Genomic DNA, 26276 nt, shown 5'->3' with positions numbered 1-26276 from the left:
TGGATAAACCATCCTTACTTGAGTACCTGGGCCCAAACCAAACCACGTTGATGCATATGTGTAGGAGTTGCATACGCGAATATAAAGTGTACATAGTAGCATCATTTCATACAGTGGCCGCGGAAGCCGTGGGACATCTGGGGACATTAACATCTGGGATGGGGGAGGGAGGGGTTTATATAACATAGGTAGATGATGGGGACATCGAATAACGGTGGGGACATTGTCCTCACATTTCCGCGGCCACTGATTTCATACCTTTATGGACACAAATATTTGTATATATTGATGACTGTGATGACGTTGCTGCTTGCCACATTTTCTTCAAAGCTTACCCCACGCAGGGCCTGGAATGTTTTCACACTTTATTTTTACTAATAACAACATTTCCATTTCAGGTCCTCATAACAAAATTGAGATCCGCGACAAATCCAGAGACTCAACAATCAATGAAGGCGGCGAAGGCGTTGATCGTGTTAATGCCGTTACTCGGCATTACTTATCTGCTCATGTTGGCTGGCAGTCGTGAACCTGCATACGAGTTTACGAGAGCCTTGCTCATCTCGACGCAAGTAAGTAGGCATACATTTCTTATGGAGAAAGTTATGTACACGAAAATATTTACAAAATCTTGAAAGATCCCATTGTGATGGAATAAATGTCTTATAAATAAAATTATGTCCCACTTTTTCCGACAGTGACGTCTGATTTTAAGTCATAATTCGATTAGTGTATCTTACCAAGTAAAAATTAGCCCCATTGAGAACCTATAATTGAATTAATCTTCTAATTTACCCTGTTCTCTCTTGTTCTCTTTGTTCTTAGGGTTTTCTGGTAGCTCTGCTCTATTGCTTTTTGAATGGTGAGGTTCGCAAGGCAATTCGTCATCGATGGAACAGACTCCGAACGCCGGGATTCAACTGTTGTAATTTCGGGAGGCGTAGGCGTCTACAACAAATGAGGGATTGGTCTCCACGTTCCAGAACAGAAAGTATTCGGTATTCTCATAATGACACTAACCAATTCAAACAAAGGGGAGATTGTGGTCATGTCGTGTTATGGAAAATTTTGTCGAATTGTTTTAATTGGAAGCATGGAGGAAGAATTTGAAACCAAATCTCTTAAAAGAGACCGTTCACAATCTGCCCGTGGTTTGATGACCCAAATATATTTCACTTTCTACTATCTGTCAATCTATTTCTGTTTTTGGCTCTATTTGTTATTTTGTCTTTTGTTGGTTTTACTATTAACAATTCGTCGGATTTATCCAATACTTTCTCTGCTTTCTCTTTTTGTAAACTCTTCTTTAAAATATATTATGTATCATGCGGAATTATCACTATTGTCTCTGCATTTAGACAATGGTGATAATTCCATCCGCTCCATTTAATTGGACAGATTGCTACGTAATAAATAATCGCATTATCAATAATTCATTTCCACTCAAAAACTAAAGGAATTTCAAAATTGAGAGCTTTGTTTCATAATTTACTTTATTATCTATTATTGACTTACGCCGTGACTCGACAAGAAGACATTTTGGTTCGACATGTCCGTAATCGTATTCCCTTCAATGAAACGCTAATTGAGTTATAATAACTTTATCAAGTTCTATTCTCAAAATTTTGCCAATTATGAAAAATTATTTTGAATGAACATCGATCCCGGACATGTTAATGAACTTACAAAGAAACCATCCTGCTATCCAATACATACATAAATTCTGTTCCTTTTATGAAAAAAGACCTAATTTTATTTATTTTCTCTTCTTTTAGATTGTACAATGCTCCAGCTCACAATTTCAGAAAAAGGGAATCTACAGCCAGCGAAAGCACACAAGTGACATTCGCTCACGGTCACAGTTTAAGCATCTGCAGCGCCACGGTGAATGGCAACATGCGCCGGGTGTCCACAACTTTCCCCAACAACAAATTGTACCCAAATTCCGCAGGTCCACCCGTCGTGAAGGAAGAGTCGACAGTTAATACGTTTATCTGAAAATGTATTAAAAGTCTCCATAAATATTTATCTCACATCAATTATTCAACATTTTACGTAAAAAATACTGTAAAAAATTCTCAATGTTGGATGTTTGACTATTCATAATTTATACGTATTATGTGGTACAATGTTTTACTTATTTTTGTTCAATCAGTAAGAAAAATTAGTCAAATGCATATGTAAATATTATACCAAAATCATTATCAGAAACGGGAACAACGTTAAGAAAGAAACCATTATGATTATTATTTTCAAACTGAAGATACGTATGTAAATCTATTATATCGACATATTTAATTGTAAATCGGTATTACAAACACCAAATAGAAACCGAAGACGCTTACAATCAAAATTACGATCAGCAAATTACCTATTTTATCTGATATCGAATATATTTGTTTTAAACTTTTCAGATTAATTTGTTATATGAAAAATATATATATGAAATTGAAATTATGGACAGAGCGTATTATGCACTAAAAAATAAGTGTATCCTAAATGTAACGTCCTGTAATTTATGTATCTATGTACTGATGTCATAATATTAACATGTGAGTTACACATTATGTACGTATTTGTAGTTAATTCTCTAAAAACATATTTATGAAGAAAAAAATATTGTGAGCATTAATATGTGTAATTAATTATAAATGTGTATGGTACAATTACGGCTGGTATTTTATAATTAGACCCAATTCTGCATACAAAAAGAGGGTCTAATTTTAATGCACACAGAATTAAAACTATTAACAAGGTTATGTTAATTTGTATCTTATTTTGTTACTTGAAGATGAGTTATATTGAAAAAAGTAGTATATATTCCTGTTAAAATCTCAAATATACATATTACTAATAGGAAATGTGTATGTATGTATAACACAAATATTTATAAAATATTTACATAAATTAAGTTGTAATTGATTCAATTTAAGTATAACTTAATCCGATTTGATGTGCTTAAATTTATAAACCATAATTTATCCGAATGCACGATTATTTCTCAACTCCAAGTTAATTATTGGTGTTCACTTTCACTTACATACATGATCAATTTAACGTACCTCAAAAATATGTTCACCAAATTTTTTTGGGGAACAAGATTCAAACCTATTTCAAATCAAATGTGATTTTAAAAATAAAATATGTATTGTAATCTCATTATGCATTCTTGTACTGGTGAAAATACTATTTTATACAGTATCAAAATACTATGAGTTATGCTAATTAGCTGACGGTACGATCACGACTAAAAAAGTACTTTAAATCCGAACTGGATGGAAAAAGGAAAGCATAATTTTTTAACATCCCCATCAGAAGTCGCATTGCAGATTTTAATCACAGGTTCCAAATCCTATCCTCCATGAGACATGACTGCAATTGTTGTAAAGGGAGAATAAACCGCAGATCACGATTTTAATGGGTCCAAATAGAAAGCAAGTTACGTTCCTTGACGATCATAAAAATGCTTTCTCCACAGATTTGATTGCCATTCTCATTTCATTCTATCCAATTTATGTATTATACTGTATTTCCCACAGTTTAATGAAGTAGACAAGCATACAAGGCAATAAAATTTTCTAACTTGTCAATAAAACTCACATTCGTAGTCAATAGTGTCGAAATAAAGGTGAAATTGGATCAATTTGATGGTTTTACGAGACGAAATGCACATCGAGATATGTATGTGGGAGGAACTAAAAAGGCAGAAATAAACCTTGAAATTATAACCATTGTATAAGCATGATAAACTGGGAAACTTTATCTGTAATTGTTATCATCAGGCCGTCATTGCATCCGTACCATTGTCATTAAGAGAAAGAAGTTTGCTATTATGGCAGAATTATGTATTTGCATCTCAAGCAAAAGTTTGATTCCTCACCCTCCAGACACGAGAGTCATCAAATACACCAGAAATGGACGACTCGTCTATGGAAAACTTTCCTTTACAAATACTTATGTAGCCATTAAAAAATTATACTATTAAAGCATTACTGGTTATTGTCCTTGAATGAACCATGGAAGTTTGTAAGAATAACCTTCATCATCAAGTTTGCAGATCTCATGGGCATAATATGATACATATTTAGTACATATTACGTACCAAGCACGTGTGCACATAAACTAAGGATTTGTACGTTATTGTCTGAAATTTTAGTGTGTGGTCCGATACATACAAATATTTGAATTTATAGGGTATTTTGAATATTTCTGGCCGTTTGACGACTTACCTTGTCTAGATTTTCATTTTGCACAGTATTTATAAACCTAGAATGTCAACAGTCAATCGTATTTTTTCATTATTTTGATCTCTCTAAACGCTTTTAGTACTAAAACTAGCATACAATGTTTTTCCAAGAAAATAACATAATCCTATCTCTATCTATAAATGTAACCGCTTTCACCCAAGGATTCCAGCTTGAGCACGTAATTCCTACCCAATTTACGAATTGTCATTTTCTCACAGTTTACCGATGAAAAAGGCTTAACAACACCTCGATAAAACTTGCAAGAACCCTTAATAAAATGCCTACATGGTCAATGTCATATGCTGTGGTTGCAATAAAGGTGGAATTGGGTCGATTTTGTGGTCTTTACTTTCCAGACAAAATAGAGTTGTAAAAACTAAAGACTAAAGTAAACTTGAGACCGAAATGACCTGCATGAATGTTCTTTCGCTGAGTGAAATGACCAAAGTTTGCCAATAATGTTGGCAAACTCTTATTTTAAATGTGCACTTTCTCCATTAAAAGACGTGATGTGCAGTCTTTTAGACATATTTTAGACGAATGATATTTATGCAAGGTGACTCTAACAATTCGAAGGAAACCTTAATTCTTTGAATTCCACAGCGGTATAAAAACCACACCATAAACAATAAATTGAATGCACCAAAAGACAATAAAATTTCAAACTCTAAGTACTTACATCTGCATTTGCAGGGACATGTACATAAGTAATAACTTATTTATTCATTTAGCAAATATTTCACCCCTAGTAAAATATTTATTACATAATTTTCGTCAAAACTTTTCATCGCTTTTCATTCATCTGCACCAAGTCCCATAAATTTCCGGAAATATCTTGAAAAACAGCAACCGTTCCGTAAGGCTCCACCGTCGGTGGTCTGACAAATTTGATCCCTCGTTCCGTATACTTTTCATAATCTCGCCAAAAATCATCCGTGTGAAGAAACATGAAGACACGACCCCCCGTTTGATTTCCGATCGACGCTTCTTGCACCTCGCCCACCGCTCGGGCCAAGAGGAGGCAACAGCTTTCGATATTGTTAGGAATGTTAGACGGGGGCCGAACCAGTACCCAGCGTTTCGTCGGTGGTGTCTGGACTTCGTCGCAAATTAGTTCAAAATCCAATTTTTGGGTAAAAAATGCAATCGCTTCGTCATAATCTTTCACTACGAGAGCCATAGAACCGATGAATTGGTGGGGTTTGTTGGTAGATGGTTTAGAAGGTGGTGGTGGTTGTGCGGATTCCATTTTTTAGATGGTTGGGTTGTACTGTAAGTTAAAATTACAATATTAACATGAAAATAGTAATTTAATTTTAGATTTTTTTAACTTTTAATAATGTTACCTGTTCGTTAGTGGAGTTGGGATTTGTAAAATTTTTCAAACATAAACAGTGTTTGTCGAAAGACTGACTGAACAAAGAACGACAAACCGGATTACCTTGTGCATATGCAAGACGTTATGTAATGTAAAGATTCTCCCTCCTCCTTTAAATGTGCAGATACCTCGCAAAATCATCATCATCTTCTTCTTTGCACACTATGCCATGTTTTGCATCAATGTGTTTCAGAGAACAAAGTATAAAATATCTGTACTCACAATTTTTACTGACAACATTCATATTTATTTACAGAGAATACAACAACATTTAAAATACACATTTCTATATGTATAACCATATGGACTATCAGTGCTGCTAATTTAACACATAATAAACCTACAGGTACACGAAGATGATGAGATTCAAAATAATTTCAATGTAATTCGTATCGTTAAGCGTGATATAGTATCCCCTCATATCAACATTAATGTAGTAGTGCATACAGAGATAAATAGATTGATGTTGGTACAAACATTTAAAAGAGTAATTAATTTGGATAGATTCTTGATTTATTATAAATAGTACACAATTTGAACACGACTTACGATATATATGTAGATAATTTAGACACATGTGATACGTAGTTTGTAATTTAACTGCTTCCATCCAGGTTGGTTGTAATTATGTACATACATATGTAAGAGACTGTAGGAGCTCCTGGATGTAAAATTAATAATTATGAAGTTAAAATTAAAATTACGATTATTAAATTTTAATGAGTCTTCCTGGTTTCTCAAATACTTTGAAATTATTAACTTTACCAATAATTTGCAACACTAATACTACAAATATTTCTACATTATAAAATGTCTCTTCTCCGTGAGACATACAGCTTGTCATTTGACCAACAAAATAAGGACATTAACCCAACAATATCTTTGCACTAGTTTAAGTAGTCCAAATTAGCATAATGCAACAAATAAAGTTAAGTCAATGATACCAGTATCCATCCACCTTTGCAAAATTTTCATTGCCGACTCCTGCCCTGCAAATTAGATTTTCTCCTTCCCTACTAACAACTATGATCAAATGTGTTCTTATTTGTTAATTGAATCAAGTTGGGAGCAGTGGCATATTTAGTGTACGCATGGACTGCGTCATATCATAATAAGTGCCCTAGTCAAATTACTTGAGGTCATTAGTTTGAGTGGCACTACTTTTGTAGCAGCGTCATATAGAACGTGTAATGAACACTGGGCAAAGTGCTGGGTAGGATGGAACAAGTAAGGAGAGAGATCATTATTGATTGAAATGAAGAACTTGAGTATACGAATAAACACGGGTCACGTAGCCTATCACAATTAAATAGAGTTATTTATATTATATTATATTTTACACAAATACAATAATTTATAGTAAATTGAATAAACACGTATTTAAAAATGTGGTGCGAACAATAATTGATGTGCATTTGTGTGCATACAACATTAAGCACAGTCTAAATCTATCTGTAACATCGAGGTGGTAATAGGTAACCATTTTGAAAATGTCATAATTTGAAGCACATCATTACAAAGAGAGTATACATTTCATAGATAATATTAGTAAATAAAGTAAATATCTGACTGGAAATCTGGCTATTTCATCATTTCATTTGTATATACATATTATGGACCCACACATAATTGGTATAGCGTCAAGTTTAGATGAAAGCCGTATCCTCATGCATCGTGATGTTTGACGATTTCATTGAGTGCAACGGAGTTGCAGAGTACCGACGACTGGGGGCCGTGGTGAGGATGATATTTTGACCTCCACCGCTTCCATTGTAACTGCCCAGCACCGCGGTCTGAGTGTGAACAATAACAAATCAGTTGTTCATTCATTCATGGTGTTTTTCAACCACTAAATTTATGACGTTTTAAGTTCTTACCATGGTTGTGGTCTCGCTAGCTGAGGATTCTCGCTTTCGGAAAGTATGTCCCGTTGGCGTGTACAACCTGGATTTGACAGAGAAAAACATGGTAGAGAAAGTACGCATATGAATCCAATAAGATGACGTATGTATGCAAACCTTATGCTTTCCGTTCGACTACGAGGTGACCAATCTCTCGCTTGCAAATTAGTCCTCCGTTCATTCTCCGTTTCGCATCCGCAACAAGCGCAATCTGGTCCCAAACTGCGAATCCTGTTCCATCGATGCCTCAAAGCAAGACGAACCTCTTGATTAAGGAAGCAGTAGAAAAGTGCGACCAAAAACCCCTAAGAGACATTTTTTTACTTGGTGCGAAACCTAACTATGCATAAAATTGTAGTTTTTCGTACTTGTGTGGAAATCAGAAAAGCCCGGACATGTTCATACTCTGGTACTTTTCTTGGTCCGATTAAAATTAGGACGTATGTGATGCCCAGCAGCGGCATTAAAACGATCAAAGCTTTCGCTGCTTTCCTGCTCTGCTGAGTTTCAGGAGTTGTTGCGGATCTCAACTTCGTGATAAGGACCTGATCAAATTGTGGATAATTTATTTATCTTTAAATGGGGAAAGTAGATATCTAATACTTTTTGCACGGCATGAATTTAGGCAACTTCGCGAATTTATTGCTATTATTAAGGAAGTCACTACTCACTACCCACATTTCCTGTTGCGGGCAAATGGGATTCCTCCCTGAGAGTAAATTGCTTTCTCAATTCAATTCCAACTCACCCACATAATTTGAAGGAGAAATAGCATATTTGCAGCCAAGCAGAGAAGTGCAGAGATTTTGTGGATCCAATCGTAGACATTTTCATGCAGCCAAGGACAAGACAGCATATTTTGATCCAAGTCTCGCAACTAAAGTAATAAATTATTAGAAATAGAGTTTTGCAGGTGATGATTGCAGAATCTTGACTAAAGAGAAATTATAAATAACCGGATTTATTGGAGATCCAATCGCAACTTGGCCATCTGCCACTCCCACGTCCATCATTATCCAGCGAGTGAAGCACCAAATAAGCACTACCAAGAGAGGAATTCCTATAAAATGGACAGATGTGCATCTTATTCTCATTTTCATGACCATGATCCTGCAAATAATTACCCCAGCCAACAATGCAATACGTCCTCAGTTGGATACTTTCCGCCATAAATGTCTGCACCACGAGGACGTAAAGGTACAGGCCTGAAATAGATCAATTAGCAGAACCATCATGTCCGGTCATTTGTCCAAATTAGGGTGACCATGAACTTTAAACTTGCAAATTATTATGTACAAGTTGACCAGAACCGCAATAAAGTGGTGGTCCTTGTTGTTTTTGGTGGCGGGGGGTTTAAACCCTTAGGAGACGACGGACCGGACACGACAAGCGAATAAGTGGCAGGTGAGTGAAAGTTTAGATTTATTTGTAGCTTTCGAGGAAGCAAGTTGTCCAAAACAGAACATTCCACTCGTGCAACTCAAACTTGTGGTCTCGAAACCTGCCTGCCTAACATCTAGTTGGTCTCAATCCTCCATGTTCAATTAGTGGCTGAGTGCACTTTCTCCTCTCTCCACGGCTTCTCCGCCCATCCATCTATCAATGATTCATCCAGTGATAAATGGTTTGATTCAATTCTGCGACTTCCATTCCGCAAAAGTGTGGATAATTGCGAGGATCTAGAAATCTAAGAATTTTTTTCCCGTAATCTTACGTCGACTCGATTTTGTTATGTAATGAAACCAAGCATTTGTCGTCGTTGTTATCCCATATCTATTTTTGTACATGTATTGGTTTTGGAGATATGTTCAAAACACATTATTGGCTTCCTAGTACTACAAGAGCCTACAAAAGTCAATCTTGAACGAAAGCTGTTAAATGCACTTAAACCCCTGCGATTTTACAGATGAGAAAACAAAATTCAATTTTCTCTTCAAGTTAGAAAGTCGAGCTGATAAGTAGGCTGCTTATTGTTTTTTAGTGGATTGACCAAGTCAATTACATAAATACACAAAAAATACGAAAAACTCGAGATAAAAATAAACCAAAACCTATAAAAGCTTTTCCATTAATCAAATAATTAAATAAACTCATTTAGGCATCGAAATCTATAAAATAAATATGTTGATTTTCCACTGGAATGATGTCACGATACGTAATTCTACTTTCTGCTTGGAGTTTCTGCGTTTGATTGCGAATCCTTCCACGCTTTTCCTCCTCCGTTGTCCGTGTTTTCGTGGGAGAAAGAAAATTAGATGAGCTGCATCACTACTGTAACGAGTCTTGGCAGATGAGACGAAATAACCAAAATACAACAACTCTATCAAGAGAATCTCTGCAAAAACATTCCACTTTCATCGTCAGGAATCTCCAAGTGTGACTGTCTCTCTCTAGTAAATAGATTTCCTCTCGTGAAAAAGGCACCCCGTTCAATCCAAGGAGTAAATTAATTACCACAATTCAATCATCCTGAAGACAATTGTCATGTTGATTGTCGTAAAAATAAAAGGAAATGAGTTCCTTGCGTATATATTCGAGTCAGCCGAACTGCAGACGCTACTACAGATTTCAAACTTGAGCTTAAATTATTCAAGGAAAAGTTTCACTTGTCCGTATTGGTTTGAGTGACAAGACCACCACATAAAACTACATAAAACGACTCCTTATTAATTTAGCAATCCTTACCTTCAACAAACATCCAGCTGAAATTGCTCAGGTAGAAGTAATGAAGCAAGATGAACGTTGCACATGCCGCTCGATCGCTGTGTTTTCCCGTTTTGGACTAAAAGTTACAAAACAGAATTTTTAACGAAGACATAAATCCTCCCTCGAAAACACGCATGTATCAAGTTACTGTTTATCATGAGTTTGAAAATAAACTTTCCAACAGAGATGTACATATGTACATACAGCGAATTTCTTCGTAAATATGTACATAGGATGAGATACATAAATGTGCTTATCTTGCTTGATACAAACCACATATTATCGCGAAATTCATTACATACATAAACACTTGCGACAATACTGCTCGCCCACAAAATATCGTGCAGGATGTAAGTTAAGATGAGATGAGAATGGATGGTGTTCCGCAAACAGCGCAGTTCCCTAGAAGAATTTTGAATTTTCAAGCAGCACTAAATTTAATCTTATTGTTTTTAAGGAGTTGGTACACTTACTTGAACGCGATGAATATTATGGCAGCACAAATAAGTGCAGTGAGAGACTGCGGGAAGAACATTAATTATTGCAAATAACCAGTAAGTTAATGAACAATTATATTTAGTTACCCAACTTACCAACCCATAGCCATAAAAGTAAACCATAATCGTGGTATCGAGAGATGTAGGGTTAAGGGCTGTTAGCGTGTGTTCACAACTTGAATAATTCGTCTTGCCCCAGACCCCTTCATAATCACAAACTCTGGTCGCAATGCCTGCACATACATAATAATTGCCTCATAATTAGATAGTCGGAAAGATTTATGAGAAAAAGTCACCCCGTCAAATTTAACCCCAACTTGAAGGCAGGCATGCTGATGAAGCACGATTAACACTGAATACCAACTATGTACCTACATATGCACCACAACACCACTTTCTCCTCGTAAAAGGGATCTCTCTTTAAACTAGGCTTCTGTTTAAATTAGTGGGGAAACCAATCATGGGATGGCCTACAATAAGGAACCAGTTCTATGTGTGTAAATAAGGGTTTTCTAAGTCTAAGATTAAGGTGAAAGATGATTAATCATTGGCGGAGAAGGGCTACGTGTTGGATTATTTTACTATCATGCTTCAACCCATATTCTTGCAAGGTTTAATGCGTGTCATGTCTAAATGTGTGTTGTGAATAATAAATTTTGCAAAAGAAGGGCGAGAGGTTGGTTTGCTAAATAATTTAGTATTTGACGATCTACGGATTTTGTGTGAGGATGCATATTGCATATTTTTTACGGTGTTGTAAAACTTAAAATAGAATTTGCATGTATGTAGTACATCCCAGCTACAATTTCAATGGAGTAAAACACTATTTTTAAATGTATGGACAGACATTTGACTTCTATAATTGACTCATTTTTATTCAAATTGTCTAAAAATAGGTAGAAATTGAGCATTTCCACAGGTGAAATATGTATTACCCAGCCAATTACAGACAGCCATGACCCTGGTGGATTCCATTTTAGAATTTATTCAAACGAATATCTCCATTACATATTCGGTGACTGCATACCTACGTAAGTCCACTGGGGTGAAAGTTATTGTAAAAGTAAAAATAATTCATCCATCAAAACGAGCCAGACAACTTTTGCTTGCTTGAAAAATTGCGAGTACAATATAACTTTCACTTCATCTCTAGCTGGCAACTATTACCGGAGACAGTGTATCCTAACTATCGCCAACCTACACATTAGCTACATATGCAACATTTCATGCATGATATCGCCAATTTTCAACTTGTGAACTAAATCCAACATTTAACAGTCTCACTTCAGAAACAGGTCAATCAGGCACACATAACAAATCCAAAGCCCACGCTATTTATTCACACGGTATGAATTATTTATGGATACGACACCTTTTGACTAAGCATTGTGCAAGCAAGTAAGTAATTGAATTTGGGATTTATTTTTTGTCCTTGTACAGAATGGGCTTCTGGTACGTATAATACCTGCAAAGTTATGAAGGCGTGTGCCAATCACATATGTAACACCTTAAACTTTCACCATAATCATTCATAACTAAACCAACTGTTGCATGATCCTAAACTTTGGACTGTGTGGTAAAATTCGCCATGATTTATTTGCATGCAAAATTTCTCCTCCTCTTAATTTGATAAACTGCTGTTTCGGTGATTTCTCGCTAAAAAATGGTCTTTCTTCAGAAAACATGGCTCAACTGTCTCTCCCTAAATTCTTTTCGTGTAGCTATAAATAAAGTTAGCTCAGGCTCAAACCCACACAAACTTGTGAGATCATGATCAACTTATATGGACTCTAGATCCTTACCTGACGTGTTGTACGGTATACCATGCAGTTTCTCCATGCACGGTAAGTTGGCCGTGTTCCCAACAATGGTAGGAGGCCAACACAGGACACCATCCCAACTGTAAGGACAATGGGATTGTGTTGTGGCAGAATAAATATTTGCGGTCGGATTAGTTCCAATTTTTGATCCAATCCCATTCCTGATCATGTCGTCGTCGTCATTATTTTCTCCACGAGAAGGACCAATCCATTTGTTCAAATTCAGCAGGTTGCTTAAATTCAGGGCACTGAAATTTCCACCAGCATCCGAACCAGCCGACGTGATGTTGTAATCCGATGTAAAGTTCCCACATGTCAATTCTCCAAAATCTGTTCCATTCAAACTGAGGGGATTTACTTTTATCATTGACGAAGACTTTGTCATCTCGTCCTCAATATCGGTTCCATTTATCCTCAGTTGCGGCATTGTTACTTTATTTGCCTCAGTGAACTGAACGTAGGTACATGGGATGGATGAAATCAACTCAAATTGATGCAGCAGATAACCGTTCGAGAAAACAGCACATTTGATAATGAGAAGTTAACTGAATTAATCCAGGCTTTGTAGGATGACTCCTTAGGACTGTGTCGTACTCGTAATTAGATTCTCAATTCGCAGTCATATTGCGTTCTTCATATTAACTGAAATGAAAATACGGGAGTTTCATGTTTAACGTGTTTCTAGATAATTTAAGTGGTTGCTCATCCTTCTTCTTGAATCATGAGAATTGTTTTGACGTTTTGGAATACGAGCGAATTATTCGTTAAATATTAATGAAACTAAAAATAGGAAATAGATAATACGATTTCTAAAGATTATGTACAACCAACCAACCAGTTTCACAATCCAGTTAAAAGTAAACAAACGGATAAGACAAAACTTATATATGTATGTTCGTATAATGATAATAATGAACTCAGATCATAAGATTATTACAAATCCATTGATTTTTGACTTATGTTTCCCATTTCCTATCCTGCTGCTTTCACTCTTGTAGATTCACCTCCTTCTCACATACGTTTCGCAATAATGAGTAATCCTTTGAGTCCACGGGGAATTGTTTCATTCTCATCCGAGGATAAAACCTGATATCCATTTCATGTCGCCGTTGTCGCCGTGTCCCTCGTCCAATCCTCACCTCACCTTTTTTTATTCGACCGAGGAGGAATATAACGGCAGTTATGTGCTTATAATGGCATAGCCGCTCTAGTCTCTATAGGTAAGAAAGGACGGATTCAAGGTCAGAATCAGGTCATTGCCAATATAAAGTACTCAGTATTCATTTCTTCTCCTCTTTCTATACACGGATAGAATTTCCTTCGACATCATTTATTGAAATGTCTTTTAAATCTTTATTGAACGTTTGCTTTCTGAAATACTAGTGAAAAGTTCGAACAAAAAGTTTACAGTTTGTCACTGAGATTTTGACCAAATGAAGATTAATTTTACTACTTTAAATCACAACCAGACAGGATTGAAGCATGTGAATGACAATGGAGTGACGCCAAATGGGATCGTATTTTTCATCTGGCCGGACAAAAAATGTTTTGTAAGAACCGAATTAAAGTGTAGGGATCAAAAGTTATGCAATAACAGAATTGAAATTTGTGCATAGTTGTCGCACCACAAAAATTGAGATGGAAATAAGCAGTGTTATGCACGCAGCTTAAAATAAATCCATACGAGAAAACCCCACGCATAAGTTGCCTTAATCATACAAAGGCAACAGTTAGAGGTACATATTTGCGTTGAGTTTGGCTACCTCCCACGCTTCTCGTTGTAAATATACCTACGCATTCAAAGCGATTCAATGGAGGGATCATTTATTTCGAGGTTATCCATAACGACTGTACACGCGCTTATGATAAGAATCTTATCATAAGATTAACCCTCTCTGTAAGGTACACTTTCGTTACTAAGGAATCATATTTTCAGAACCTTTAGAATCAGAGCGCAATTCAATTTTCATCCCCACAAATTCCAATACCTTCCAAACCAAAGAGTCGTCATCATACATAGTCGAGCTGGGATTCTAAAAAACTTATCTCCTTTGAGGATTAAGACACAGATTTCTCCTTTCCACGAAATTCGTTTCCGATTTTTGAGTCCACCAAACCAAAGAGTCGTCTAGCACAGCAGCAGCATCAGAAAATTCTTCCTCATATCCGGTTTAACTTTCCTTCAAGCTTCCTTCCTCGTTTTTCTTGAAGTGGTGAGAAAATGAACTTTACAATTGAAAAGAATGGACCCCTGATCCCAAATGTGCCCAACCAAAAGTTCTTCAACTCTGTCAAGTTCCCTTCGTTGGGTGGAAGTGGCAAGTTCAAGGCTGGCGATGTAAGCATCAAAATTACTTCCTATAGTTTTATCTCCATGTATTAAGCCAGCAGCACATCCATACATTTACTGGGTGAAAGGGTAAAAAGAAGGCAATAATAATGAGACGCAGCGAGTCTTATCTCTGAACTATCAAGAGACAAAGACATCCAATTTCAGCCCGATTCAATACTTTTCTCCATCTTTTAGTTGATAGGATTGGGCGATGGGTTTTGGTAAGAGAGAGATCTCGTGCAGTGAGAAAGGGATTTACATTTCTCATTTCGTATCATCCATCTTTTGCTTTGTGTCCTATTAACAAACTGTCCAACTTTCGCCAACTGATGATTTTCCGTACCACCACCCAGTCGCTAACTAACTAAACTAAGCATTTCGGAGGCGACCGGTTTATTTACTGCCCAATCTTTTGAGATTAGATTGCCTGATGAGATGAAAAGGTGGCTGAGCGAAGAGCGTTATTGCAAACGAAGTTGGAGAGAGAGAGATTGAAATAAATAGTTCGGTTTACAAAATTAGTTAGCATTGATCATGACACTATTGAGTGGATGGTTCCAAATTTTGCAAGGTTTTGCGAGGCAAAAAGTTTAGATTGCACTCATCTATGAAAAGTACTTATGCATTTCCTTTCGTTACAGGTTGTGAAGATGACGGCTGGGAAAATTCGTCTGAGAAATGAAGAGGAAAAGAATTTCACTGATGCCAATTCCGCATATGCACAGAAAAATGATATCATCACTGTTACAGGACCCGTTTATGCAGAAAATCAGGATAAGAATGATCACGCTGCCGCTCGGGTTTGTCGTAATATGTAAAATATGTAGGTTACATATATTTAATTATTTTTGTTAATTTACGGCAGGTTTTTACTGGCCAAAAATGAACAATTCTCTACATGCGGATCATGACTTTAGGGATTGGATGTCTGCTCGATAAGTAAAACCCACACAAAATTATAGTCATATATATGATATATCGCTCGCTTCAATGTATGCACAATTCTAAATTGTGCCCAAATCTATATATGTAATTAAATTACATAAAAGCAAATGTTTTTGGCTTGCCCTTTATTTATTTAATTTACTCAAAATGTCTGAGTAGGTGTGTAAATAGGGTTTAAAACTTCGATTTCATTACATGGTTCTCGTCCCATACATTTTATTATGGAAGAAATTTTTTCTATGAAAGCAAATTAAATTTCATGTCTGCTCTGCACAGAAACCTTTTTTGTTCTAAATCCGAATTCGAAAATTGGGATTGTGTAACGTAATCTTAGTTCTATATGTAATGCATAGCTTGGCCTTCTGCTCCGTTTTGCACCACCTTTCACCTCTCCTTCGCCCCACTTTCTCCTCCTCTTCATCCAGATCCAATCTAATTCTAAATATCAACCTGTCAGTACCATTGATGCACAATTTGCATTTTATATTATTTTGTCCCAATATATGCAGGACGTCTGGTATCGTATGGGTGATGCTGGCGAGGCTTAACTGCCGCCACTGCGACGCATGATAGGACATTTAGATTATTACTTCCTGCTATAAGTTTCCGAGGGATTTGTTGAATTGAATGTTTTGCTGCTTGATTTCAGCCTTCAGTCAAGAATCGTTGCGCTATATATTTCGAATGACTTAATTTAATCCAAAAGCAGAGGTGCAAAGTCAATCCTTGGTATAAAACCAGCAGTGGTCGCAGAAGCCGTGGGGACATTAACATTGTCGGATAAGGGAGGGACGGGTTTATATAACATGGACAGATGATGCGGACATCGAACAACCGTAGGGACATTGTCCCTCTGTCCCCACCCACGCTTCCGCGGCCAGTGAAAAGCAGTAGGTGGATCGTCGTGCATACCTAATCCTACGCAATGAATAACATTCTGACATGTACACACACCTTTTCCTTCTGCTCGTTTGCCTCTCATAATAATAACACCATTCCAAGTTATTTAATTTTCCACATTTCCAATTCCCAGAAGGCTTCTTGCCAAATTTTTGTAGCCAACCGATTCCCCATTTCTACTTGTAGTGAGGTTAGATTCAATGACTTTAGTTCGCTATTTCTGCCGATGGGCAAATTGTGAAAGGATCAAAGTCAAAGTAAACAAACAAACATTCATCATCCTGATAGAATGAGGGCTTTTATGCGAAAGAAGCTTTCTCCACCACCTCCATTTCAAGGCTTTCACTCTCTGACAGGTTGACCATTCCTTGTCGTCGACATTATGTAGACTCGGTGATAATGAGAAGGTGGTGGGTGGGTGGGTGACAAGATTAGCAATAAGGGTGGAGATTTAGGGCTTCTTCTTCCCATCTTCATCTTCCAACATAAATAAATACCACGTTCTGCTATTTTAAGGTAGGCATAGAGTGCATAACGCAATTTGTCGTAATCAACTCTTGGACAATGCAAAGTCGGTCCTCTTGATGAGCTTAGTTTCTCTTTGTTCAGGTGAAACTTAGGTAGGGAGACGTGTCCCTGGGTAAATTGTATGTATATGCAGGTGGACCAACCATCGTAAAGTAATTGCGACAATTTTACTTACCAGGACTGGTTTGCAAAGTAAATTTATTCAGGGATTAGTCGAGCCTACATATTTCTGCCAAAGTGGTTTCTGGATGTACTTCAACTTGCATTGTGATACATCGTGTACACACAGTCGTAGTTCGTCCATAGCGCAAAGCAAATAAGATTCAATGTCTTTGAGAGGAAAAAGAATGGCGAAAACGTGGGAACAGGGTTTACGTAAGAAGAAGAGTAATGAAGTATGTCAACACTGGAGAAAGTAGGGAAAGCCACTCAGCCCAAAAATTATCTAGTGCTAATTTTGCCCTCAATATTTATGAAAGATGTGACAAGATGAGAATTTCGTAAAGATAACAATGCAATTTGCATACATTTCAGAAATCCGTAGGAAAATCAAAGAGCTTTTTTTACAACCTCTCTATATATACTTTCATAGGTATATTATTAAGTTACATATTACCAAAGTTTTACGAAATACTTATTAAAAAACGAAGTGATTACATAAGTCCAGACTCAAAGAACTTCAAACATAGCTAAAAAATTGGAGACGTTTTCTTTTTAATTTTCTACTTAAAATATGTACTTATTATGTCCTCCAGCGTGGACCGAGATGAACAAAAATGTGTTCGTTCCTTAAGAAATTGCAAACTATCCATCAACACCAACCACACGATCCATACCCTCTATTTTTCTTCCAACCTTTTCAAAAAAAGTGTGGTTAGGTTACACGGTTAGAATAGTTAGTGGAGGTTTGGAAATGACACTGACTGATCTTTTGCACTTCCACTTGCACTATGCACACACACTTCCTGCCCAGTATATTACTCACCAACGACGACGGTTGACGGTCCATTGGCGAAGCAGTAGAGGAAAAAGTTCACTTCAGAAACTTGTTTATTGACATTTTGGATAATTTTTTTTCAATATCTTTTCATTGGCCAGAATTTCTATACAAATCTGAAGGTCTTTTTAGCTAGTCACAAGTTTTGCTTGAATGTGTATGCATATCTCGCAGCAAAAAAAAGTTGGCATTAACAAGGACCCTCATTTGCCCACGTCTACTCCTTTGTATAACACGAATTGTGTGTTAATTCGAGCATACAAACATACAAAAGTGCCGAACATCTTTCTCTACTACTTCATCTCATGAAAATGTTGTCGTTGTCGCTCCACATTTATTTAATTCGTCGATAACAAAGTTACCTTCAGATAAAAATCTACGCTTTCAATATAACATTTATTCTATTACGTCTCTTCCTTACATAACATTTATAATGATGCCCTGCTAACAAACTGACGACGAATTCTAGACGATTCCTCTCTCTCTTATCCAACCCTTTTTTTACGACAATATGTACTTTGCTACTATGTTACGAAGATCTCAACCGAGAGGAATCCTCCGCTAATCCCTCCCAACTTGTAGCTTTCTGTTTGTTTTGTGCACAATCGTAAAACAAGGAGGATAACAAAAACATTGCAGAATCTACCTGCAGGCGAGTTTATCTAGATTTAGGTACGTAGATGTAGAGAGAAAAAAAACTAATCATATGGAGAAAGTAGAACAAAATGTCTTCGTTCCATCTTCATAAGTGAAAGCTTAGGTATACATACACACAACTCGCCAAATTTTCTTCTTTCCTTCACTTCACTTCATCCTCATCTTTCTCACCTTTTGCAAACACTTTCACTACCGACCGCAAGTTGGCAAGTTTGGGCAACAAATTCACACCATCCGACATCTTACTTGCTTCCACATTTCCTGACATATTGATATAGTTTGTCTATCATCATTCTTCCGAAAACATGTCATTTTGCCACCACATTCGTATGTACATTTGTATGTATATCTAGTCCACCCACCGCCACATACATTATGCTACAGTCACTCTCCTTTCACCAACAACTTCCGTTTGATTGAAACCATAAATCGAAATAGTTTCAACTTTTATTTTATTTTATTTTATTTTCGCTGCCTAAACCTTGGCAGACGACAAATGACTGACAGATGAAAGGAGGGAGGCGAAGTTGTCGTTATCACCTCCTTTTTCGCCCAGTCTGCTGTGCAAAGGGAATAAATAATTCACCTTTTATCTTCAAAAATAAAGGGGAAAGTCGAACCGATTCGTCGGCAGAGGGTGGGAAATAAAAAGGAGGAAAGCAAGTTAAAAGCTAGAGTTAGTTGCAGACAGACATCTCACTCTTCTTTTTTTACCGTCATTTTTTCTCTCCTTTGTTCTTTTTTCTGCGCTCAAATTATTTACAAATTGGCCATTTTATCTCCCAGTTTATAACAACAATTACTGGGAAAAGGGCTTTCACTTTTGCTACTGTTCCACAGGTGAGGCTGGCATTTGAAAAGGTGTGAAACACTCAGGTATTTCGTGCGTATGTACATATTCATTTCGAAGAGGAATGTTTGTCAATATGACCACGGTGTTTTTAGGGGTTAAGGTTTTGGACTTGAGTGGAAATTCCACCGTTTGCAACGCAACATCATGACGACAACAAGGTGACATCCAACTTCACCTCTAATTACATTGGTGGATTGCAGGATTATAGAAGTGACATTAATTAGCGTCTTCTTCTCTCCTGATATGTTGCCAAACGAAATGCTGTAATGATAAACTCAACCAGGCATTACATTATCGCCAAGCCACCACCTTTCACCAAAAGAATGGAGAAAATCTTTTTATTTGATTTGTATCTCTTCCCCCTAACGAATCCAGTTTCTTTGAATGTGCTCCCAAATTGGGTGGATTGCATCAGAACCAAAATGCTGCTAGAGAATGCTATTAAGTTAGTTATCGCTACATCATCATGTCACACCATTTATGACTTCTATACCACGATGCCTAAGTCGTACTATACGTATTCGTAGATTAGATTATAACGTGGATAACATGGAATTCGTGGTGCTATTCAGCATTGCGGCTGAAGTCATTAGTGATGACAATTTTCATAATTGTGTATCTCTTCAGAAGTAGAAATTCTGGAAATATGTGTGTGCGTCAATTTTAAACAGAGGATGGTTCGGTTGACGTACACCGTGCATATGTAGTTCCTTTCTTCCCATGGGAGCAGTCTCTCTCAAAGAATTTGTTTGCAAGTTGGACGGAAAAATATAGAAATTTGCGAAATTCACATGCGCCATGAGACAATTTGCTAACATTCTCTGATTACCGTGGTGGATATTGAATTTTATTGATTCAGGTTTCTAATTCCACAGAAATGTATGGTTCACGGAATATTGAATATATATGTATTATATTCATACCCTGAATCTTTGGTTTTATGTAATACGACCCCATCATCATAGATACTCCTCCAAAGCGCTGTCCATTTTCGTACTAATGTCACCAAAGAGAATGGTCAAGCTGGGATTAAGTAATGTCATCCTAATCCTCGCCCTCTCCTTGGGCTGTTGGTCTCAACAAGCTCCCGAAACCCTAACTTTGTTGTTAATTTGTTATTTATGGTCACATTCGTTCTACTTGCACCTCGAATTGGATCTGCGTTATGAGCCTCCAGCCAAGCCCAGCCAAAACCCAGACATACATACAAATTTCGAAACTATGTATGTATATATCTTCATAATGAAACATACATATGCGCCGTAAAATCAGAGAACGCATCAACATTTTACACTCTGACCTCCTCCCTGGAATACGAAATGGTCAACTAAATAAACATGCATGCTCTTCTTCCTCCACTCCAACCTTAAAAGTCAAAAGGGACACTAGACGCCCCTAAATTGAAGTAATGTTCGCTCAGGCTCATCCTCAGAATAAAATTCTTTTGGCAGGAAGGCCAAGAATTTTATAAATTAAATCATGGAAAAAATGGCTTCAATTCTATTTTATCCAGACACTTTGTAGGCAGTAGAATACGTGGGAATAAAGAGGGAAAGAGGAGGCATGGTTCAATTGCGTTTCACAATATCTTGTACCAGATTTTATGTAACCTAAAATAAAAATAAAGTACACACGAAACTAAGGAGGATGAGCAACATGTCGTCGTATATACTTTCACCCGAACAATTCCTCCCAAGTTACCAGCACAGCACAGCACACTCACCTTAATTTGTCAGCAGCAGCAGCAATGTCGAGAGTTTTATAAAATAAAATAAGTTACCTGTTAGGTCTGCTCGGATGGGTGGTTGGTGTGTGTGTGGTATCCTCCTGTTTACTTTACTGTCCAGTTTACCGCTTCCGGTGAAATCACGTACGAAATATGTCCAGTCTTTCTTCTACTCTAGAATATTACATGTATGTATTGTTCTTTTTTTCTTATTCGTTTGGTTGCTCCTGCTGCGTATCGTTCACTCGCACCAGTAAATCGCTCACTACTACCATCAATTCTTACTGCGATATTTTACGAGCTGGATGAGATGACCCTTTGACTGCCAGACTTTTTCTCACGGTCACTAACTCTGCTGATATTTTGTCTGGTACCTTGGTAAAGATCTACATTTATGGGGCTGAAAAAGAACTGATTTCTCTTAACAACTAGTAATATTATCTGGATGAAGGAAGTAATTGGAGCTTGGAATTTTGTCGTATCATAAAAACGTGACCTTTAAGTTGAGAAATAGCCTAATCTTCTATATAAGAATTAAAAATAAGTTTTTCCCTCCTATTGTCGCTATTCTCTAAAATATTATCGGAAAATTATTTCTGACTTTTCTCCAACATTGTAAGAAGCATTTTGATGGCGCAATTAAATAAATCTTCTAACAAGATCTGACAAATTCTGAAAAATCTACAAATAAATATCTATTTTTCTCAATAAGTAGAAATATTTATTCCTCGTTATCAAGAAAAAGTTTAAGTTCTTCAACTATATAATAACTACTTGATGCCGCCTTGCTTGACAGTTTACACTAATTCACTCCAAATTGCACCCTATGAAAGTTTTGAGACTGGGTCGTCCTTTTTCTCACCAGAACCAAATCGGAGGAGAAAGTTGGCCAGATTCTGAAGCACGGAGAGTGAACTGAGCTGCGGAAATGTTGAGTGAGATCTGTCTCTCGGTCGCTTTTCTCTCTTCTCTCTTGACGAAAAGTGGTAGTGGTGGTGGTTCTGCTGGTAATGTGCCCACTTTTCCTCCACGTTTTCCCCAGCACATTTTTCCATATCCGGGGAAAGTGAGCCCAATCCTGGAGACGAGCTGCTTGTTGAATACTTTCTCCAGCCGGAACAAACCCCATCATAGATTGGAAATGAGCATAATATTGATAATAATCTAGTAAAGAGGAATTAGATAAGTATGCATGTATTGCGATAAGTGGTGGTGGATGTATTATGGATTGACCCTGTTAGTTCATGCGTATTGAAAAAGTAGCCATACATACCTGTTAAATTACTGCATGACGATGCACAAGTCGGTTCGATTGAGCATGTCATTTCGTGACCAAACATAATACTTACTTTCCTTCTTTCAATTCTATTAATACGGTACGAGGAAGAAACTTAATATCAGATTAAGAGAGAGAAAGAGAGAGTCGAGAAAAGTTTGAGCTGCTTGCGTGTCCACATTTAAAAATCAATTAATTATGTTTATTGCAATATTCTATTCGTCATTAATAATTCAATTTTTTTCGAGTGGTTTTCTAGCGAGTGATTTAAATCGTGGCTTCGTAATTTGTTTTTATGAAATAACGTTGCTTTTAATCCAACGGAGGTCGAGGTGAAGGTGAAAGTGGAGCGTATTTAACAAACTCAAAGCAAACTATACCCACCCTTGCCGAATTTAGTGCTTGTGCAATCGTGCATGAAGGCAGAAAGCGAGTTTGCCACGATTTCCGTAATTCACAACCCACCCTCGTCCTTTCATTGTTGGGCTTGTGGAAGGTCGTAGAAGAGGATTAAGACTTACAAGTCCCCATTGTCTAATTGTCTGGGGGTTGAAATTACAACTCGCTTTGTAAATAGAGAGAATAATGGGAAGGTATTGCTGCGAGCATGTTGGGTGAAAGTTTTGGGCCGAATAACTGAGGAAAAAGCATTAATAAATTCCTGCCAGGTGGCTTAGTTATGCCCGATTTGGTTATAATTACTGTCAAGGAACGTCAAGGAAGTCAGGGGTGTCAGTAAGGAATAAAATTCTCATGACTTGTGCTAAATACCATCAAAAACCTTTTATACAAATCCGGAAATTCCTCCTGGGTTGGGGTTAAATTTCATCGGGACGATGTCTTATATAGAGAAATGTCTAATGATCCTCCACGACTGACTTTATCCTCAAGACAAAGCATTCTGAAATGACAAAAGAAAGCATTTTTCATCGCTTTTACTACTCCCGACTTAAACGCATATGTCTCAACGCAAGGCACTTCCGTTAACATTGATGCATCGGTCGGTAATAAATAAGTAATTCAAATGCAGGAAGCTTATGTGAATTTAAGTATGAGCGCAAAAATTGCGAAATTCTAACCATTTCGAAATATTTATGCTGTTTTATTCAAACCGAATTTGCAAATTGTAACAAGACTTTCACAACTCCCAATGAAACCAAAGCTCTCTCCACTCTACATTTTTTTGATGATTTCTCCTCAGGCATTTTGTTGTATCATTTCATGGTTCACCTTATCTTTCGTCTCACTGATCTAACCAAGCAACTCAACCACAGCAACTCCACACATTGAAGCGGTGCTATGGATGGTTGACTCTGTAGTTTAGTTGGAGAAAGCAAGGGAGAAAACAGGGCAAAGTGTATGTACAAGAGCTCCACTCACTCACTCAAGAGATCCAGATCCACCAGTAGAAGATTCAGAAATTCGGATTCTCGAAATTTCCACAAGAAGAAGAAGTGCATACTCGTAAAGCCCTTTCAAGAAGTAAAGAAGCTGCCGCTACAATTTTAAATGGTTAAATGGATAGCGACGGCCATGGGAAGGTTAACTTAATACAGTGCCTCAAGGGATTCTTGTACAAGTAGAGAGATGGACAAGATCTCCTAACTAACTACATAAACCCACCAGAAGGAATCTCGGCTTCAAGTTACTATGCACTCCAGATTGGATTTATTCGCAATTATTACGAAACGTTAGGGAAAAGGAGTGATGGAATGGCTGCAGACCACAAAACGAATTTTGTAAAAAAGCTACTCATTCATCCCGTATTCATGGGAGAAGTTGAAAGAATTTGAAAAAGTCTGCAAAAATCCTGTAAGAAAATCTGTATTCTAGCATTCAAGGGAAAGATAGATAGGAGAAAGTGGTATATGTATGTATGTGCATAATAATTTTTAATCTATTTTTACTCTTGGTTAATTAAATCATCATAATTTTTAGTCAATTTTGCAAAGATAAGTACTGTCCAAGGCATGATTTCAGGCTAAATTGAAACGGCTGTAGCGGTCCTTGCCAAAATCACCTTTCTTAGATTTTTACTCTAAATTTGGTTTATAATGTTAACTAGCTCTGAGAGAAAAAGCTAACAAAGGTGATTTTGGCAAGGACCGCTACGACGGTACAAAGTCAGGTCGGAAGTCTTGCAAAACTTACCTGATTGACTTGTAATTTTGTATGCACTTAATATATCTCAAATAAAGAATTCAGTTAGGAGATTAACCCTACGGAACCTTCTAGTTTTGCTAAAAAGAAATAGAAGAGGAATTTTATAACCAAGTTTTAAGGTTTAAAAATGGTCTTGCAAGAAAACCAATTTATGGATATTTTGCACCATTACAATTTGTTTACTTCGAGACAGTTGTTCAATTGTATCCAATCTAAAACTCAACTTTATGAAATTTTGATTTTTTCGAAGGTATTTCTCCCTTGTCCTGGAATTTTTGAAAGTATAAAAATTTTTTGATGTAGGATTTTATATAACAACTGTCTGAGACTACAATGGTACATTATGGAAAATTTTTTCGCCAAGCACTAGATATTATGCAAATTTTTTTCGCCAAGCACTGGATATTATGGCATTTGCCAAAAATATCCCAGTTTTAGTCAGGACAAATATGGTCACCCTATCTCCGTGTACGAAAAAATTTGGGACCAACGTAGTAAAATTCAGAAAAAATATCTTTATCAACTAATAAGCGATTTCGCCCTCTCCCCCCCACAAAGTCGATGCGAAATTTCGAGATAGGCCAAAAATGTATTTTGCAAAGCGAGAGGGAAGTTGAGACTGGGAAAAAACTCGAACCCACTCTTCTTATTTTGGGTTTATTTTGTATTATTTCCCAAAAACAAAATAACCTTTCATAAAGTTTTCTAAGGAATTTGGACTATTAATATTCGCAGAAAATCGTACTAACTACTATTCATAATCGTCAGAAATGTTCCTATAATCCAGTATGCAAAATGCCAGTAATTTCCAAAGCCAGTTGGGGTCACCTTGTTGGGTCCCCTGGCATAAAAATCTTACAATTTACTAATTTCTTATTTGTTATCTGATCTGCCCCAGCAGTTAATGCAAATTTAAGCCTTCCGTGTCCATTTTCGAAAATATGTGGGGGTCCCCAATTTGGTCGATGACATTACGTTAGTACGCAAATGTCCTAAATTTTAGCCGTCTATTTTGCAAATTTAGGGAAAAGATCCAGATGAAAAGTTTGTTTATTTAATGTGAAAGAATGACGTCGTTAATAAAAATTTTGAGAAACTTGCATTTATGAGCTGATAAAAAGATCGATTCATTCCTAATTCGTACAAGCAAATTTTTTGAATGCATAATATATTTGTAAATTGTCTTTTCGTAACGTAAACCGAATTAATTTATAGAAATTAATTAATTAATTGCTGGCAATTCCAAATATTCTGTACTAATGATCCCTCCCACTAACCACATCGGCTAATCACTTGACCGATTTTATTTTATCAAATTCGACCTCGATCTCTCATTATATTATTTCAAGA

At 36.8% G+C, this 26276-nt stretch overlaps 3 protein-coding genes across 6 annotated transcripts in view; 1 reads left to right on the top strand and 2 right to left on the bottom strand.

Moving 5' to 3' along the window:
* Positions 1–3162, top strand: part of LOC110854109 (diuretic hormone receptor) — a 39280-nt gene extending 36118 nt beyond the window's left edge. For 2 of the 4 annotated variants that reach the window (XM_035855013.1, XM_035855014.1), the window contains exons 11-13: positions 399–572; positions 826–998; positions 1776–3162. In XM_035855013.1, coding sequence (XP_035710906.1) covers positions 399–572; positions 826–998; positions 1776–1998 — 570 coding nt within the window. In that variant the 3' untranslated portion in view covers positions 1999–3162. The remainder of the gene's footprint in view (positions 1–398; positions 573–825; positions 999–1775) is intronic. The other 2 variants (XM_022102507.2, XM_035855015.1) reach the window with 2 other exon arrangements.
* Positions 3163–4947: 1785 nt separating this feature from the next.
* Positions 4948–5739, bottom strand: LOC110854264 (uncharacterized protein Sfri_3691). The gene is made up of 2 exons (XM_022102687.2): positions 5594–5739; positions 4948–5517 (listed from the first exon to the last, which is right to left on the bottom strand). Exon 2 carries the CDS (start codon positions 5494–5496, stop codon positions 5032–5034), a length of 465 nt encoding a protein of 154 aa, XP_021958379.1. The 5' UTR covers positions 5497–5517; positions 5594–5739; the 3' UTR covers positions 4948–5031.
* A 95-nt stretch (positions 5740–5834) lies between these two features.
* LOC110854108 (diuretic hormone receptor-like) lies at positions 5835–22419 on the bottom strand. The gene is made up of 13 exons (XM_035855026.1): positions 21542–22419; positions 12532–13191; positions 10826–10962; positions 10706–10752; positions 10535–10634; positions 10212–10308; positions 8651–8731; positions 8483–8586; positions 8275–8403; positions 7895–8071; positions 7644–7831; positions 7503–7569; positions 5835–7418 (listed from the first exon to the last, which is right to left on the bottom strand). The coding sequence occupies exons 2-13, from the start codon at positions 12974–12976 to the stop codon at positions 7272–7274; spliced, it is 1719 nt and encodes a 572-aa protein (XP_035710919.1). The 5' UTR covers positions 12977–13191; positions 21542–22419; the 3' UTR covers positions 5835–7271.
* Between the last annotated feature and the right edge of the window lie 3857 nt (positions 22420–26276).

The sequence above is a fragment of the Folsomia candida genome, unplaced genomic scaffold (genome assembly GCF_002217175.1).
Source record: "Folsomia candida strain VU population unplaced genomic scaffold, ASM221717v1 Fcan01_Sc009, whole genome shotgun sequence".
Classification (NCBI taxonomy): Eukaryota; Metazoa; Arthropoda; class Collembola; order Entomobryomorpha; family Isotomidae; genus Folsomia; species Folsomia candida.
Note: the sequence above shows the minus strand (reverse complement) of the source record. Positions and strands in the feature narration are given on the sequence as shown.

What these genes read in the sequence shown, in the direction of transcription:
- LOC110854108 (XM_035855026.1), bottom strand. Translation starts at nt 12,976, where the DNA reads ATGCCGCAACTGAGGATAAATGGAACCGATATTGAGGACGAGATGACA. An exon ending in ACTTTTATGGCTATGGGTTG is followed by an intron (nt 10,753 to 10,825) that starts GTAAGTTGGGTA and finishes TTCTTCCCGCAG; the next exon opens with TCTCTCACTGCACTTATTTG. An exon ending in CAGCTGGATGTTTGTTGAAG is followed by an intron (nt 8,732 to 10,211) that starts GTAAGGATTGCT and finishes GATCTATTTCAG; the next exon opens with GCCTGTACCTTTACGTCCTC.
- LOC110854264 (XM_022102687.2), bottom strand. Translation starts at nt 5,496, where the DNA reads ATGGAATCCGCACAACCACCACCACCTTCTAAACCATCTACCAACAAA.